Genomic DNA, 15,089 nt, shown 5'->3' with positions numbered 1-15,089 from the left:
TATGCAATAAAACTCAAGACAACGCTCTTGGCTATAGCTTTTATTTGTGACAACACTGGAAAAAAAATAAAATAAATCAAGTAAACCCAGTTATTCCATAGTGCTTCGTGTGCAACATTCATTGTTGTTGTTAGTCATGAAAACCTGGTAAATACAAACAAGACATTTCATTGTTTCACCTTATGCAAGCTCATTAACCCAGAATCATAGCTAAACAAACTACAAAATATAAATGATGCACAACACACACAAAAAATACAACTCTAGTTTGTGTTATATTTCTTCATACCCAACTCCTTACCACCACAYTGATGTTTAAAAAGTATTAAATCAATCCTTCCACAGTCAAACTTACCATTTTGGCAACAACTCAGTACCAATATTGTCATAACAAATGTGTAAAAAAAAAAGAAATACTGGTCGAACACAATGTTGGGCAACAAGAGAACTGCCTGAAGAAACAAAAAATTACTTCTAAATAAACTTTCTCTGACCTGGTTATTAAATTAGTGTAAATCCATGCACAGCAATGATGCCCGACTTAATCATAAAATGTGAGAACATGCTCCAGTTGTGCAAAATGTACAGTAGAAGAGCGGCAAACGTAAGTCAACATGCACCAAATACTAAGACCTTAAGTGTCTCATCAACACAAAAACAGGTGCAGTTTCATGTTGCATTAGAAGTTAAAGGGTTAAACCTAATGGTGAATGAAATCATAATTGAAACAACAAAAATCCCTTAAATATTAAATCAGAAAGTAAACAGTTGAGGCTAATTAGCAAAAAAGAAGAAATAATTACCGAGTAAAGCTGATCTCAAACACATACCTTATAATTAGGATTTCTAGACCACACTACATCTCTCACACTGTTAAACTACACACTTTTAATACATTTGTTTTTTTTTTTCCCTCTGTGCAGCAGTTCAAAAATACAAAAAAAACTTTCACAGCATGATATTTAAAACCTGTAAGCCAGAATTACAAACTCCTGTGAACCTGTTAAACCAATCAAATGAATCATGAGCTACACATTTTGTAAAATGAGTTTACAGCACCTTTGTTATTTTAAAYAAAACAAAATCACTGGTCAATGGCAATCTTCACACCAATAACAAAAAGGACGTACTTGAGCTAATTTGGACACACTTTGCTATATAATATTTTCATTTAAAATGTGTTTATTAAATCTTMATGTCAACTGCTCCATAAATTCAGGCAGATGTCATAAACAGCACATTTGCAGATGTATGACTATTTTAGCAGTAAAACACATTACTTGTGCTCAACATCTAAATATCTGAAGCTAGACAAATAATCTTACCAATTAAATTCTGACATCTGTCTGCAAACAGAAAAACAACACTATAAAACCAACATGGATAACAGTCATACTGGCTGTGCTGTGTTTAAGACAACAGTGAATCAGATCACATCTCGGTACAAATAATTCTTAGTCGTCGTCCTCAACCCTTTGCAGAGACAAGTACAAAGTAAGTTTGGTCAGTCGCGGTTTAAGTAGCGGCAATTTGGTGCATTTTCAACTCGAAGCATAAGCCACATTGGTTCCATCAATGAGATGAGTGATCTCAGCAGACCAAAACAAATCCTAAGAATTGTTTGCATATATAACTTCACTCCACTGAAAATATCTGAAATGACCCATTACTGACCCACAAGATGGATTAGTAACAGAGTACTACAGTAGCATTTTTGACCTTAAGAGCTTTCAGCAGTTAGAAGGTAATACTGAACCAATTAGAGGCTTAACACAGTGTCTGAGGATTCTCCAAATATGTCAAAGGATAATGTGAGGTAGAGGATAACACAAGCAGGCCAACAGACTTTGCCGGACATGAGGGCACAGGAGTTGGAGGTGGTCGTATCTGTGAAAGGGAGAGAAGATAATACAGCCTTCACACTTCACCAAAATTGGTGTGGCCTGTCTCCTTGGCATGCTCACGAGCCTCCTTTTGTCCCACCAGGCCCATCTGGCACACCATGCAGCGCAATGCAAAGCGGTTAACGTCCGTAAACTGACGCTTGCGGCGGGCCTCGTCCGCCAGCTCAAGGGCTTGGGCCAAGATGATGTCATCAGTGGTAGAGAAGATAGTCTGAGGTGGGGTATCGGATTGGGGAACCTCTTTTTGCAGAGGGTCATAGTGGATGCCGTCGTAGATGAGCAGCACCCGTTTTTGGTATCCAGCATCCTCTCCGAATCTATCTACCCGAACTGTCTGGGTGTCCACCACGCAGATCTCACACTGGTAAAACTTGGACAGGATGGACACCTCAATGGCTCCCCCCCAGGTGTCGTCACGTTTTATCCAGGCGCAGTATTCCTCGTTGGTTTTTCCCAGGACTGCCTCACAGTAAGCTGTAGGGTCACTTGACACTATCTGAGCTATAAGGCTGCGCATTTCGGGGGCACAAGCGGGGTCATACACACCTCCTTCGACTACATAATTCACGCTAGTAAAGAGGCAGGAGTTGTCTGCTGGGACGACTCGACGTGCCAGCACAGGAGAGAGTTCCAAGTGGGGYGCTTTCACTATGGGATGATCCTGAGGTTTCGGCTTGTTCTTCTCCTCCTCAACAATGAGTGTGTCTCCTGTGTGCAATGATACAATAACCCAACATTTATTTATTTTTTTACCAAACTGATTGAGAAGGTACAAAGAAAGATTATACTGAATAAAGGTATCCAACATTAGCTCATAATAAAATAATATTGCTATTTTATTCTATCTAGTACTAAAAATTAAAATCTCACATTTTTTCATTCAAGATTCTATTTCTGATTTTACAGATTTTTTTCTCGCTTTCTTTTCTAAAAAAATAAAAATAAAAAATTACAAATCTCAGACAATATTTTCAAAAAGCGGCTTGTATTTCAATTGTYCCTTTTCTGAGTTGAATGATTKTTTTAATTACCAAAGCATAATCATAACATTAGTAGAATAAAGRTGCAATTTTGCCATAAGACATCTTTCTTAAAATTACGAGGAAAAGTCMTTTTAGAGAGAAAAAAAMWCTYWWWAKAGWKWTMWSAGTGATCAGCTCAGTTCGTGTARACCTTTCTTCTATTTCTAGAAGTAGATCTAGAAAGTATTTTTGTAGAAAGTAATTAAGTACTCTTTAATTTTTTTGTTATTTTACATGTTGGAGTTCTCATAAAATTTGTACTTAGTTCTTATAACATTATTACTTAATTCTGTTAATATTATGACTTTATTCTCATACTACTRCAACTATATTTTGGTTGTAGTATTACTTTATTCTCGTAATTAAAAGAAGGAGAAGCTAATGAACACGCTTGTCAAACWAATTCTATCTGATATGTTTAGAGTATAAARAACACACACTTTCATACTTTGTGGATTATTACAGGAGTAAATTTAAACATTGAAACTCCAATAAGTTAGTTTTGGAGCAAATATAGGTGTTAATACATTGTTGCATATTTCTGATTGTTAAAAATGTGCTTCTTTGAATCAGTGTTAGTATTTTAAAAACATTAAAATTCTTGATTTAGTGATCATGTCATCTGTATATTTTCCCCGCGTGAAACATACCTGATTTGATGGGATAATCTTTTAAATGGGCATCTAAATTTCGGAGATCAAGGCTGGATGGCGGGTARCCAACCATTATTTTCTGCACATCGCATGGGATCCCTGTTAACTCCTCCACTTTGCTCTTCAGCTCCTGGACGCAGGACTGGTGAGTCAAACCTTGCATTATGTGGCTCCCGTTTTTGGTCTTACAGCGAAGMCGCAACATCTTGCCTGCAAAAAGTATGCAATGTCGAATCTTTGTGTTAAATATCTCTCAAAACCTGCAGACATACTCATCCACAAATAAGACGAAAAGCATGAATTTAATTAATTTTACAATTAAACTGAATCTCCACAAGGCTAGTGTGATCAACATGTTGGGGTATTATAGCTGTCTTTGAGAGATTTTTTATATTTATTTAGGTCCAGCATCTAATCTGGTGAATTTGTTGGAGTTTTTTTTTTTTTTATCTGTAAGGTTTTTTCTACTTCTCCTGTCTTTATAATTGCATAATACTGAAACAGTATGAGATAGATCATTCATTTTAACCCAAAATAAAATGCTTGTAAAAAGAAATACAGCCTTCTTGACATTTAACACAGTTAACATTTTTATTTCTGAGTTTATTATTAACATTTAGGACCCTCAAGGCAAAGCTCTGGGATGTACCTGCCTTCTAGTGAAGTCACGCTGACTGTGTTGAACTATGTCCATTTTATGATCATTAACAGGGATTTATTGGACTTAACTGATGGGAGAAATTCTGAGCYTGTATTCCYCGAATTACCTCCAATAGATCCTGTTATGATTCAGTCATGATCTAACGTGTACTCCAGCAGGAAGCCATCASAACCGTGGCACGGCTAACCCACTGTGACCCGTGATTTAACTTTTTAAACAAAGCAGCACAGGTCAAGAATGACAACAGAACTGCTGACCAGTAGGAGAGTAAACACGCGACTGCTCCACCGCTTTGTTTTGGCTTCTTTGTTCCAGTTAACGACTTCATTCATTATCACGGTCCTACATACAGTAGGCTAATCTAATAATTCAGCACCAAACTGCCAAATTTAGATTTTTATACTATACACTTGTAAAGTACAGATTTTAACGACAATGTGTTAGAACAGTTTGAGGAGATAAATGAAAGAAACACCCGTCTGAGAGATGTTTACGCTAGCTAACCATGACGTTAATTGTGTTGCTAACATTAGCAGGCTAAGTTAGCCGTCAACCTATCTGTGCTCACAAAACAGTTCGAGTCTAAGCTTTCCATATCGTTTACCTGATTAATACACCAATCATTTGGCAACTCTGAAATGTTATACGATACGTTAAACTTTCAGAAACAGTAAAGTCTGTTGTTGTTTTCTTACCTGACGTTGACTTCTACCCTGCCTGCCTTAAACAAAACACGTAAAGCGAAAGGAAGTGACGTCAGCTGAGTTCTAAGCGAAAACAACTAAACCCGTACTTTTCTTTATTGTTCACACCTGTACAGTTTTTGCTTTTTATTTTTCGGTGTTATTGCTTTCAAAGTTTGTATTCATGTTTATGCGCTATATTGTTTAAAGGTTAGTAGTCTTGTCTACGGGAACTTCAAAATTTGTAGTAAAAGAAAAACTATTTTCAAAATTAAGTAATCTTGACATTACATTTCCTGGTTCTTAAAACAGGACGTTTAGTCTAATTTCATGTCATAATGTGAGGAAAAAATACAGACAATTTTTTTATAGGTTTCTCTCACACTTTAAGGGTATATATATATATANATATAGTTTATATTAAAGTGAGACTGCTTGCTTGTACAAAAGCTTTGCTGTTCTAATATTATTTTCTATCTGAAGACCTTGCTGAGACATTTGTAGGCCAAAAATGATAATCTAACGACTACATAATGTCACCAGAAGTACTTACATATGCTGGATTATTGGTCTCTTAAATTTTTTATTGAAAAATATTGATTTGGAATTGTTTCTTTTGCCTTAATTATTTTGTAATTATGTTATTTGTATTATTTTATGTTTTTTCAKTTAAATTTTTAATAATACATTTTCATAATACCAGACATTGCACATAACTTTATTTCTGTCTGATGACACACTGTAAAATATTAAATCAGATGTCATGAGTTATTCAGTACTTAAGTCAAGTTAAGTTTACTTTTAGTACTTACTTGAGAACAATTTTTAGGTGTTCTACCTTTAATTACAAAGGTAATAATAAAAAAGTATCTTGTAAAATTGGAAATGTTTTTCTGTTTTTTTAAACATGAATCAATAATATATCATGAACACAAATGGCAAACATGTCAATTTTTAGGGTTTATCTTTTTATCTGCTACAATTCACAAAAGCATTTTGCCCTCAAAGTTGGCAACAGTATCATAGGCAAGGATGGCTCAGTGATGTGACAAGCTACTCTGGCTCAAACTGTTAACGAAATGGATACTAGCTCTGTTAGAAATGTGTCAGAAACCGATGCATCACAATTGGTTGTGTATTGGGCTGCATGCTGATCATACTGATCACTGGATCAGTATTTAATTTTTTATTTTTTTCGAACATTTGAGAAAAATGGAAAAGCTAAAAAAGACAGAAACACATAAAAATTTCTTTATTTATTTACTACATTCTCTCCAGGTCAGATGTAACTGATGATGTCTATCCAGTACAGAATGCTTGTGCAGCATATACATAGGTTTTCATTGCAAAAATATTTCTATATCACCTACATTGTTCTATTGTGAAAACAGCTTATTTATAACATTCTGTGTTATATGGAGACACTTATTTCTAGCAATATATTTGACATTTACTAAGGCATTGCAGTATTTACACAGAAAATGGCACCGTAGCTGTCAAGTACAGCATGTTTTGGTTGACTATTTTCATTTGGTGCACATGCATTACTGTATAAGGGTTTTCAGTCTTAACATGCATAAAGACGGAGTGCTTGAGATAAACAGCAACGTGTTATTTTGCGCTCACATGTTCATATCTTGAGCGGGAACCCTTCTGTTCCCTGTAATCTTGATATTATCTAGAATGTGGTAAAAAATTAAAAGGAGCAAGGCCCTCCATTGTTTTGACTCATAAAAGACCAGAGAAGCTGTGAAGAAAAGCGGAGGAGGATCCGACTTTCACTCAGAAGCGGACACAGCCACTAGTTTCTTCGCTGCTGTCAAAGTCGATTCCTTCACACAGGGAGTCCTTGGTAAAAACAAGAGATGCAACCAATATTTATAAATCATTTTCTTAGAATATAAAATATAGTTTGAAATAACTGATAATCTCTCCCGTGGCCCAGTAGAACTGGAAATGTAGATAATTATTTAGAAAGTGACAATGTTTCTTTAACAAATACAATATTAATGAATGAATTAATAATTAATGTAATTATGGTTTCAGTAATCCTATAATCTTGTACAACTTTAAGACAGTTCTGGGCAGCTGTTTACGCACACTCATGTTAGGCTGAGATTTTAATGAATATCCTGAATCTTTCTTTTTCCAGAATGGAAATATTGCAAAATTAATAACTTTAAAGATTTTAAATAAATGAATGAACAAGCTTATATCCACTACAGACATTTTAAAATCCATACGTGGTCAAAATGATACAAATAGGCTCATACATTTATGCCCCCACTATTGTCTGAAGGGAAAACATGTTTTTTTCATAGCCATAAACCAGCTGGTGGAATCATCCTGTCTGGCTATTTGAACATTGTTCTTGTCAATATTGATAGTACTAATATGAAATGGTTGAATCATTGACACAGACTTCTAAACCTAGTTCACAAACTCTCAATAGGGATCATAAGTTTAATATTAACTTCCTTGTTCCATTCCAAACCCATTTTTGATGTGTCCAATTGAAACACCCAGTTGAGTCCAACTTCCAACCATCTAGCTGTTGATTTGAGGTGAAGTTAATTAGTTGATAATCCCTGTTTTAATTATTACAATAATTTGCAATATAAGGTCAAAACAAACTTTTATGATGCTACTGCCATCATCCTTGACATTTGGAACAGAGTTCTAGGTTTGAAAGCATCTCCTTTATTGATTGCTGTCTCATCTAACTATAAAACGTTTCTCCAGAAGGCATTTGGCTTGTCATGTAACCAGCTCATTTTTTTTTCGTGCTTGACACCTTCTTAAAACCCCTGAAAAAAATCTGGTGCTGGCAGTATCACTGATATTCAACATTTAGTTAATGACACTATCTGTTGAAAATTTGTGAATTATGGCAGAGTCTATACCAGGAACAAACCAATTTTAGTCACCACTGGTGTAAAGAAGAAAGATCACAATGCAGTCAGAATAATCCCACAAGCTTACTGATGGCAAAACAGTCTCTAAAATGACTAACGTCATAGCCATATAATCATTCTGCGTTGGCAAAAAACATTGTTCTAGCTGACTTTTAAAAGCTAAACATAAAGACACTGATGTCCATGTGAATCTCTTGAACTTTACCGTAGCAGCTATTGATTTCTATGATACACAGCATGCGTCCAATCAGTACATATTTTTTGTCAATATTTTACTACATTAAGAAATCTCAAGAACCAACATCATTAAGTCTCACAGATAAAAATGTATGAATTAGTCTTATGTAAGAGTATCAATTAATCAATGTGTGATGGTGTACTTTAGATAATGTTGCTGAGGGAATAAAAAACCTGACAGTAACTTTCACAGATCAACTGAAAACCATAAAAATAAAAAGAGACCATAAAAAAAAATCTTAAATATTACACATATGTACACATATGGATCATTAGACAATGAATTGAAGGGTGATAAAGAAAGTAAACGGTTAGCTACTGATACTAAGTCTCAAATACTCACAAACAACTGCTTCCTGTCCGAGTCTGTAACACAAGTTTGGAAAAAGCAGAGAGAGAGAGAACACAGATAGAAATGGGGAGAAGAGCAGGATCTCTGTACCGTAATGCAAGGCCAATGAATGAACAGTACTTACATGTATGAATATGCTTGAAATGTTAGGAATATCACACAAATTACTTTGTTATTTATTTATTTTTGTGTAGTATATTTCTTAATATGGGACCTGAATCCAAATTTTATACCACAAACAAGCAAGGTGGTATGACAATAAAAAAAACCTTTCGATAATTTTTTTTCTCCTAACTTTTAACATTTATGTCATATTTGTTTGATTATTTGAAGGTAGTGATTGTACAAAATACTCCTAATGTTTGTGTGTCATTTGTTAACAGAAAAACTTAACAACAAAGCAAAGTGACATGCTATTCTGCATATTCAAGCTGGGGACAATGTTTTGTTGAGGTACGGATCATGCGGGATGATCAGTAAAAGGAGAAAGCAGCTGTTTCAAGATGCAAAACATGCCCCGGGGAAAGAAATACAAACACAACGGTGACATTTATGTATGTCATTTGCAGCTTACACACACTGGATCATCAAGAAAGTCCAGAACTGAGTCAAGAGGATGCTAAACACAGAGTTACAACTGTGGTGGAAGGTGGCTGATTACAGATGACGGGGACAGACTTAGAGGGTCAGCCTGTAACTCTGCCACTAACTTGGCTTTGCAGTCTCTCTGGCATCAGAGCCGAAGGGGTAGGGGCAAGCGGTAGCCACGGTTGGTTGCCCGCGCTGTAGAGCCTGGGCCGCTTCACCTGGTCGTAACTGGACAAGGGAGTGTAACTATTCCGGCGATGTATGAGAGCAGAGTCCCTCGTAACCTTACCCTGGTCAGAAGATGAAATACCGCAAGTGTTAAAGGAAAAAGATTGGGGGACAGATGAGACGGGGGAACCACCTGAAAGGACACAGCAATGCTAAATACCTGCCCACATTAATGGACACATACAGTGGAGCTCTGACTGAAGAGATAAAAACCTGCATTGGAAAGTATGTATCATAATAGAAAAACTAGAGTGCCTTGCTGAAGTATTTTAAATCTTTTCACGTTTTGTCACATCTGAATATGTCTGAAGTGGAAGGATAGGGAGGATACATTTACTACAAATGTATTTAGTACAAATAAAAAACAATGACATTTTGTTGCCAATTTCACTGTTGTGTCTTTGTGTAATGACAACAAAATAAGTCTAAAATCTGAAAAATGTAGTGTGGATTTGTTCACCACCTTTGTTCTGGTACCCTTAAATAAAATCCAGTCTAACCATTTCTCCTCAGAAATCCCACTGTAGTGAATGGATAGTGTCAGTATGCAGTGGCTCCTACTGCATGAAGCAAACTCTTGTTGAAAGGTGGTTCAGCTTACCATAGACTGTAGAGGGATTGAAAATAAGTGCACGCCATACTTTTAATAAAAAGACATTATTTTCTTTCAATTTTACATAATGCACTGCTTTATGTTGGTCTACCAAATTCATGTGTATTGATAAAATTTCAAGAAGGTCAATGCTATGAATACTTTTGTAAGGCACTGTGTTTAAAAATGGACGTTCTGGCCTAATTGTGCCTCACACTCTTTTTTCCAGATACACATAATAATTGAATCACGATGCAGTCATATTTAATGGCAGTAATGAAGTCAGCCAAGCAGTTTGCATTATCAGCCACAGCTTCCAGGGAGCTACAATATGAATAAAAATAAACCTTATTTAAAAGTGTTAGGTTCAGAGTTCAAGCCAAGCTGATTAATTAAAGTTAAAGATAGAAGAGGCAGAATAAAACTGGGCTGTAAAGAAAGGCATCAGCAAAGCGTCACATGGAGGGATCCAGTGCAGCTGCGGCGCCAATGTGTTGAACTAACAGACACAACAAACAACACTTTGGTAGCATTTAAATCAGGTGCTGAAAATTTCAATCAATCAAATCGATAAAAATATGTCACATTTAAGGCATTAACTCAACACAGTAGCACTAAAAATGAGCAAATGGATATCAATTGTAGTTTTTGAAACTCAGACTTACAAGTGGCCGGTCTCGGTGTGTATTTACTGCCTCCACATTCAGATAAAACATCTCCACTTTACAACCTATAGGAAAGAAAGGTTTGAGTGCACTGAATGCTTGTGAATGCTGCTTTGTAATTAGACAGTCGTAGTTACTGGTATAACTTGCCATATGCAACTGGAGTTAGCTTAAGCACTGTGTGAAGTGGACATTTCATGTAAGGGAGATCATCTGTGGAGTAAAGAGCAAAGTATTTCATATATCAGCATCTTCTTGTGAGACTGTCTACACATTTTAGTGTGTCTATGTGTTTGTTTGACCTGCACCCTTGTCCAGGAAGTAGGCCAAGAGACAGCGCATCACTGCCTGGTGGCAGATAACCAGGACATTGCCCTGCCTCTCCAACTCCATGATAACCGGCTCAAGACGCTGTACAAGATCTTGATAGGACTGATGGAGAGGAAGAGACAAGAGGATATAACAGTCGCTACACCAACAATACAGCTAACTATAAGAAAGTAAATTATTTCCATGAATAAAAAATGGAGGCTGCAGGTATGAAGCWGTGGGGATTGGTCCTGATGGTCACCTCTCCTCCTGGGTAGCGATAATGGTATTTATCCTGGTCTCGCAGAGCAAACTCCTCTGGAAAAGTCTCCTGGATCATTTGATAAGTCATCTCCTCACACACACCCTTGGGAACAATAATAAAATAAATGTTCTTCTATGATAGCAGAACAGTCGATATATTTGGCAGTAATACGTGTCAAAAGTTCTGAAAAAAACAGGAATAAAGAAATGGAATTCCATCTACATAAAGACTATCCCAGCAAGTCATTTTTATCCCTAAACAGGGCTGAGAATCAAACATATGGGTGATGTTTATATCAACCRCGTATGATTCACAAACTCTCAACAAGACGGTTCTTTGATTTTGGCTTGTGTGAGATATTATGTCCTTCTAAACCACAAGGCTTCATAAAGTTTACTAAGCGCATAATGAGGTGAATTGGGTTCTTTGGTACTGACAGCATCAATCTCGTTGAGGATTTTCCACTGCTCATAAGGCACGCTGAGTTCCTCCGCTGTCTGGATGGTCCTCCTCAGCTGGCTCGTCCACACCTTCAAATCCGACAGCTCATACTCTTCAATGAAATCTCGCAGAGCGTGGGCAAACTGGGAAATGAGGAACAGTTRCAGTTRAGTTTGATTATTTTACTTGGTAATGCTCTTTTATCATGGGAAAACAGAAAATTAGAAGAATTGAAAAAATAGAGTTGTGTGCATTTTAGCAGTTCTCAGCTCCCATAAGAATAAATGCTGTTTTTGTGTTAKTTGTTAGGCTAAGGAGGTGTGAATTGAGTTTAGGTGAGGTTTTGTGTTAGACATGTACTAGCAATGATTAGATGCAGGGTAAGGATTAGGTTAGGCCATAGAAATAAATGAAAAATGAATGGAAAGAATGCATAGTTYATATGAAGATGGAARGATGTAAAATGTGTGTGCATGTCAAACAACAGTAAGGGATAGTCTTTTCTCATCTTAAGACTAACTTTAAGAAGTGGTGAAGGAAACAACAGGCTGCTGTACCTTTTTTCCTCTTGGAGAAAGCTCAGCGTCTCCTCCGATCCGTCCTTCCACATTGTGGTTGCTCTCTCCGTGTCGACACAGGTAAATGGAGTGTGAGTGGACATGGATGTTCATGAGGTAATAGACTATCTTGCTTTGGATGTAATCCTGCACTCGGTTCACCAGAAAACGCTGGCCCACATTTATAACCTTGATAAAAGAGAGGTCCCTGCAGGGGCATTGGAGGGAATGTCTGGTAAACATCGCCATCTGGTGTTTGATTTCTGAATCACGGCTTCCTAAAAACGTCAACGTTACTTTTTTCTTACAGATACAGTGAAGAGGTTGTTTACTGTACMAAGTATTTGACAAATTCTTACTTGTCATAGTTATCAGGATCTAACGGTTGATAGGTGACCTTGTAGCACTCAATCCGTTTCAGGAAATCCTCCATTACCCTCTCTCTGTGCTTCTCAGGGTAATCTGGACTGGAGACTTTAACTTCCTGCAAAAGACATRGGACCTGTTGAAATATCTTTGACAAGCAGTGCATCTATGACTGTGAACATTACCAGATCAAGGCTGTGATAAAGATSAGAAGTCATAGTCAAASGTTTACAGTCGGGTGACATAAGTTCATACCAGAATATTAGCAGCAATGACGTCTGGGTCATCACACACCGACTCCACAAAGAACACCTGTTGGAAAGAGAGCAGACTTCTTGGTCAGTTTACACTGATCATTTGTGAAATTCACACTTGACTAYGTCATACAGTTTTCTTGAAGGAAAATCTTATAGATATGTTGAAATGTTTTATTCAATTCTCAATTTGTGCTATTTCTGAGAGAATGACTGACATRTCCTTTATATGCCCTGGGTCAAATTGAGATAATYTGATACTTCACTTGGCAATTAGAGAAGAATACCATACAATACAGTTATTACTTAACAAGTCAAAGCAATGCTGCTTGAAAATTTGTTTTGTATTCAACTTTATTCAGTATCCCAATTCAACTTTGGGATGACACAATATGTATGAGTTGCATTGAAAACGATTAAAGTAAGAAGTTACTTCAAAGCATTGATTATTGTTGGCCAGGTGCATAAAAAGTTAAAGTTTGCCTTATATTTGGTTGCCCTGTTATGCTCAGAGAGACAAGAGAAATAAATGTTAGAACTCAGTTTTTATTTCTGTCCACATGTATTTCATATATAAGTGATTCTAAAGATCCTGAAAGAAATGTTCTCTTTCTCAAATCCTAAATGCTGAATGTAGAACAGTTTCTCTTGCCGTCTAAAGGGACATAAACATCAGACACTTCTGAAATTAATGGAGATATAAAGATTAAGATATGTTCTTTTTTCAGTACATCTTCACGCTGATTTCTATCACTTGCTGCCAGTGAGTACTGTCTAACTGCTGCCTCTAGCAGAGCTGACCTAGTTCYGTACCGCAGTTTGTGGAAAACAGGCGCAGTCAAACAGAACGTCAGCAGAATCAGAGGAGACAGAGCTTCGAGGGATACTACTCTTAGACAYCTGAGTACTTTTGGTTTATTTAAGCTAACTTGGGCAAAKACTTCATCAAATCAGCACATAATGGAGGAAGCTTTAAGGGATGGGAGAGAAATTAAGCAGCAATGAAGCAAAAAGGTTTGCAGAAAGGGAGGTCATGTTGGATGGTCACCCCGTCAGTTTTACGTTATGTTTTAAGACGTTTAGGACAAGAATAATCCCTAGCTCTCTCAAAGCCACAACATCATGTGACATGGTGGAACCTAAGAYATGAGAAAAATACCAAAATGTTCACTCATCGAAAACTAGAAACATCTAAAGTTCAATTCGTTGATGGATTTTAATGCTTTCAATGAAAACACAAATWGAAAAAAAACATAATAATAATTTCGTGCAACAAAACACATTTCCATTCAAAAGGAAAACAAAACAAAACAAAACAAAAACACAGCCTAATTAAACTGGTGATGAATGACGTGGGAGTTTCTGACCAAATWATTTCCAATGTCTGTTGCTGTCCTGTTGCTTATCATTTTACATCAGGTAAAAAGTTGTGATGAAACATGCTAAGATATATTATTGGTATATTTTAAAACAGAAATTAGAAACCGTTCGAAAGTTTCTATTAAATTACTCATTAAATACTCAGACACGCAACCAAATATAAGCTAACCCTGTGGTTTTAATCATTTTAAAGATATAGATTGTATTTTTGTTTCTATGTTATTTTTTGTGACGTACGTAATGGGTTTGTCTTGTAAATGATTGAATGAGACTCAGGAGAATTTTCCCATATGAATAAAGGATTATTAATACATATATGGTATGCAGTATGCTGCATTTTACTGAGCCTCAGCACCTGCACAATCCAACTCAGATCAGTTTTAAAAGCAGATTGAAAAAAATCCTTTGTCAAACCAGCTATAATCTTTATAAAATTACAAAAATTAGAGTCACAACATCTAGTTCTAAGCATTTTCTCTGATCCACCCTCTCTGTTTCTTGTTAGAACCTATGTATTATCCAATAACATGCACTCATTCTTAGAAATAGAAGGCCAGTTCAAAGTATCCATCTTGTTATAGCTGTTCAACCACGGAAATTCAAGGCTAGCTTTCATTTGTAAAAGCTCCAGGCTGCACATTCAACCGGGATGAATAAATAAAATAAAATAAAATAAAATAAAATACAGTTTTACCTTGAAGCCATTCTCTTTCACGAATGCTTGAATAAGATCTCGCCGCTCCCTTGTTGTGTTTGTTGCATCAAAAACCTGGCAACAGGCAGAAAACAGAGAGAAACATTTGGAGGACACTGCAGCATCATGACTTTGCCAGATTTGCGATGAAAAAACATTGAAAATAGATGGAAACTTACTGCAATCTGACCCCCCTCCTCTGCTAGGTAGACCCTCACATCCTGCAGAGCCACCAGAGCACACTGCCTGTGGAGGGGAGGAGAATGCAATCACAATTCCAAAAATGATAAATTGCATTATAAAAGTAAAAAAAAAAAAAAAAA

At 36.4% G+C, this 15,089-nt stretch overlaps 2 protein-coding genes across 6 annotated transcripts in view; both read right to left on the bottom strand.

Annotated features, from left to right (window-relative positions):
- Positions 1-25: 25 nt before the first annotated feature.
- Positions 26-4,996, bottom strand: yod1 (YOD1 deubiquitinase). Of its 2 annotated transcripts, none has more exons than XM_008409069.1 (3): positions 4,936-4,996; positions 3,577-3,789; positions 26-2,612 (listed from the first exon to the last, which is right to left on the bottom strand). In XM_008409069.1, exons 2-3 carry the CDS (start codon positions 3,782-3,784, stop codon positions 1,918-1,920), a joined length of 903 nt encoding a protein of 300 aa, XP_008407291.1. In that variant the 5' UTR covers positions 3,785-3,789; positions 4,936-4,996; the 3' UTR covers positions 26-1,917. The 2 variants fall into 2 exon arrangements, with proteins under 2 accessions (XP_008407291.1, XP_008407292.1); XM_008409070.2 differs by lacking the exon at positions 4,936-4,996 and adding an exon at positions 4,845-4,868.
- Positions 4,997-6,159: 1,163 nt separating this feature from the next.
- The window catches only part of LOC103464749 (6-phosphofructo-2-kinase/fructose-2,6-bisphosphatase 2), a 33,237-nt gene continuing 24,307 nt past the window's right edge, over positions 6,160-15,089 (bottom strand). For 2 of the 4 annotated variants that reach the window (XM_008409065.2, XM_008409066.2), the window contains exons 5-17: positions 14,946-15,012; positions 14,767-14,841; positions 12,694-12,750; positions 12,432-12,556; positions 12,073-12,280; positions 11,512-11,658; positions 11,072-11,176; positions 10,803-10,932; positions 10,651-10,713; positions 10,501-10,565; positions 9,138-9,305; positions 8,419-8,441; positions 6,160-6,771 (exon numbers count right to left, since the gene is read on the bottom strand). In XM_008409065.2, coding sequence (XP_008407287.1) covers positions 6,702-6,771; positions 8,419-8,441; positions 9,138-9,305; positions 10,501-10,565; positions 10,651-10,713; positions 10,803-10,932; positions 11,072-11,176; positions 11,512-11,658; positions 12,073-12,280; positions 12,432-12,556; positions 12,694-12,750; positions 14,767-14,841; positions 14,946-15,012 — 1,303 coding nt within the window. In that variant the 3' untranslated portion in view covers positions 6,160-6,701. The remainder of the gene's footprint in view (positions 6,772-8,418; positions 8,442-9,137; positions 9,306-10,500; positions 10,566-10,650; positions 10,714-10,802; positions 10,933-11,071; positions 11,177-11,511; positions 11,659-12,072; positions 12,281-12,431; positions 12,557-12,693; positions 12,751-14,766; positions 14,842-14,945; positions 15,013-15,089) is intronic. The other 2 variants (XM_008409068.2, XM_008409067.2) reach the window with 2 other exon arrangements.

The sequence above is a fragment of the Poecilia reticulata genome, linkage group LG5, assembly GCF_000633615.1.
Source record: "Poecilia reticulata strain Guanapo linkage group LG5, Guppy_female_1.0+MT, whole genome shotgun sequence".
Classification (NCBI taxonomy): Eukaryota; Metazoa; Chordata; class Actinopteri; order Cyprinodontiformes; family Poeciliidae; genus Poecilia; species Poecilia reticulata.
This window is presented reverse-complemented; position numbering and strand designations above follow the sequence as displayed.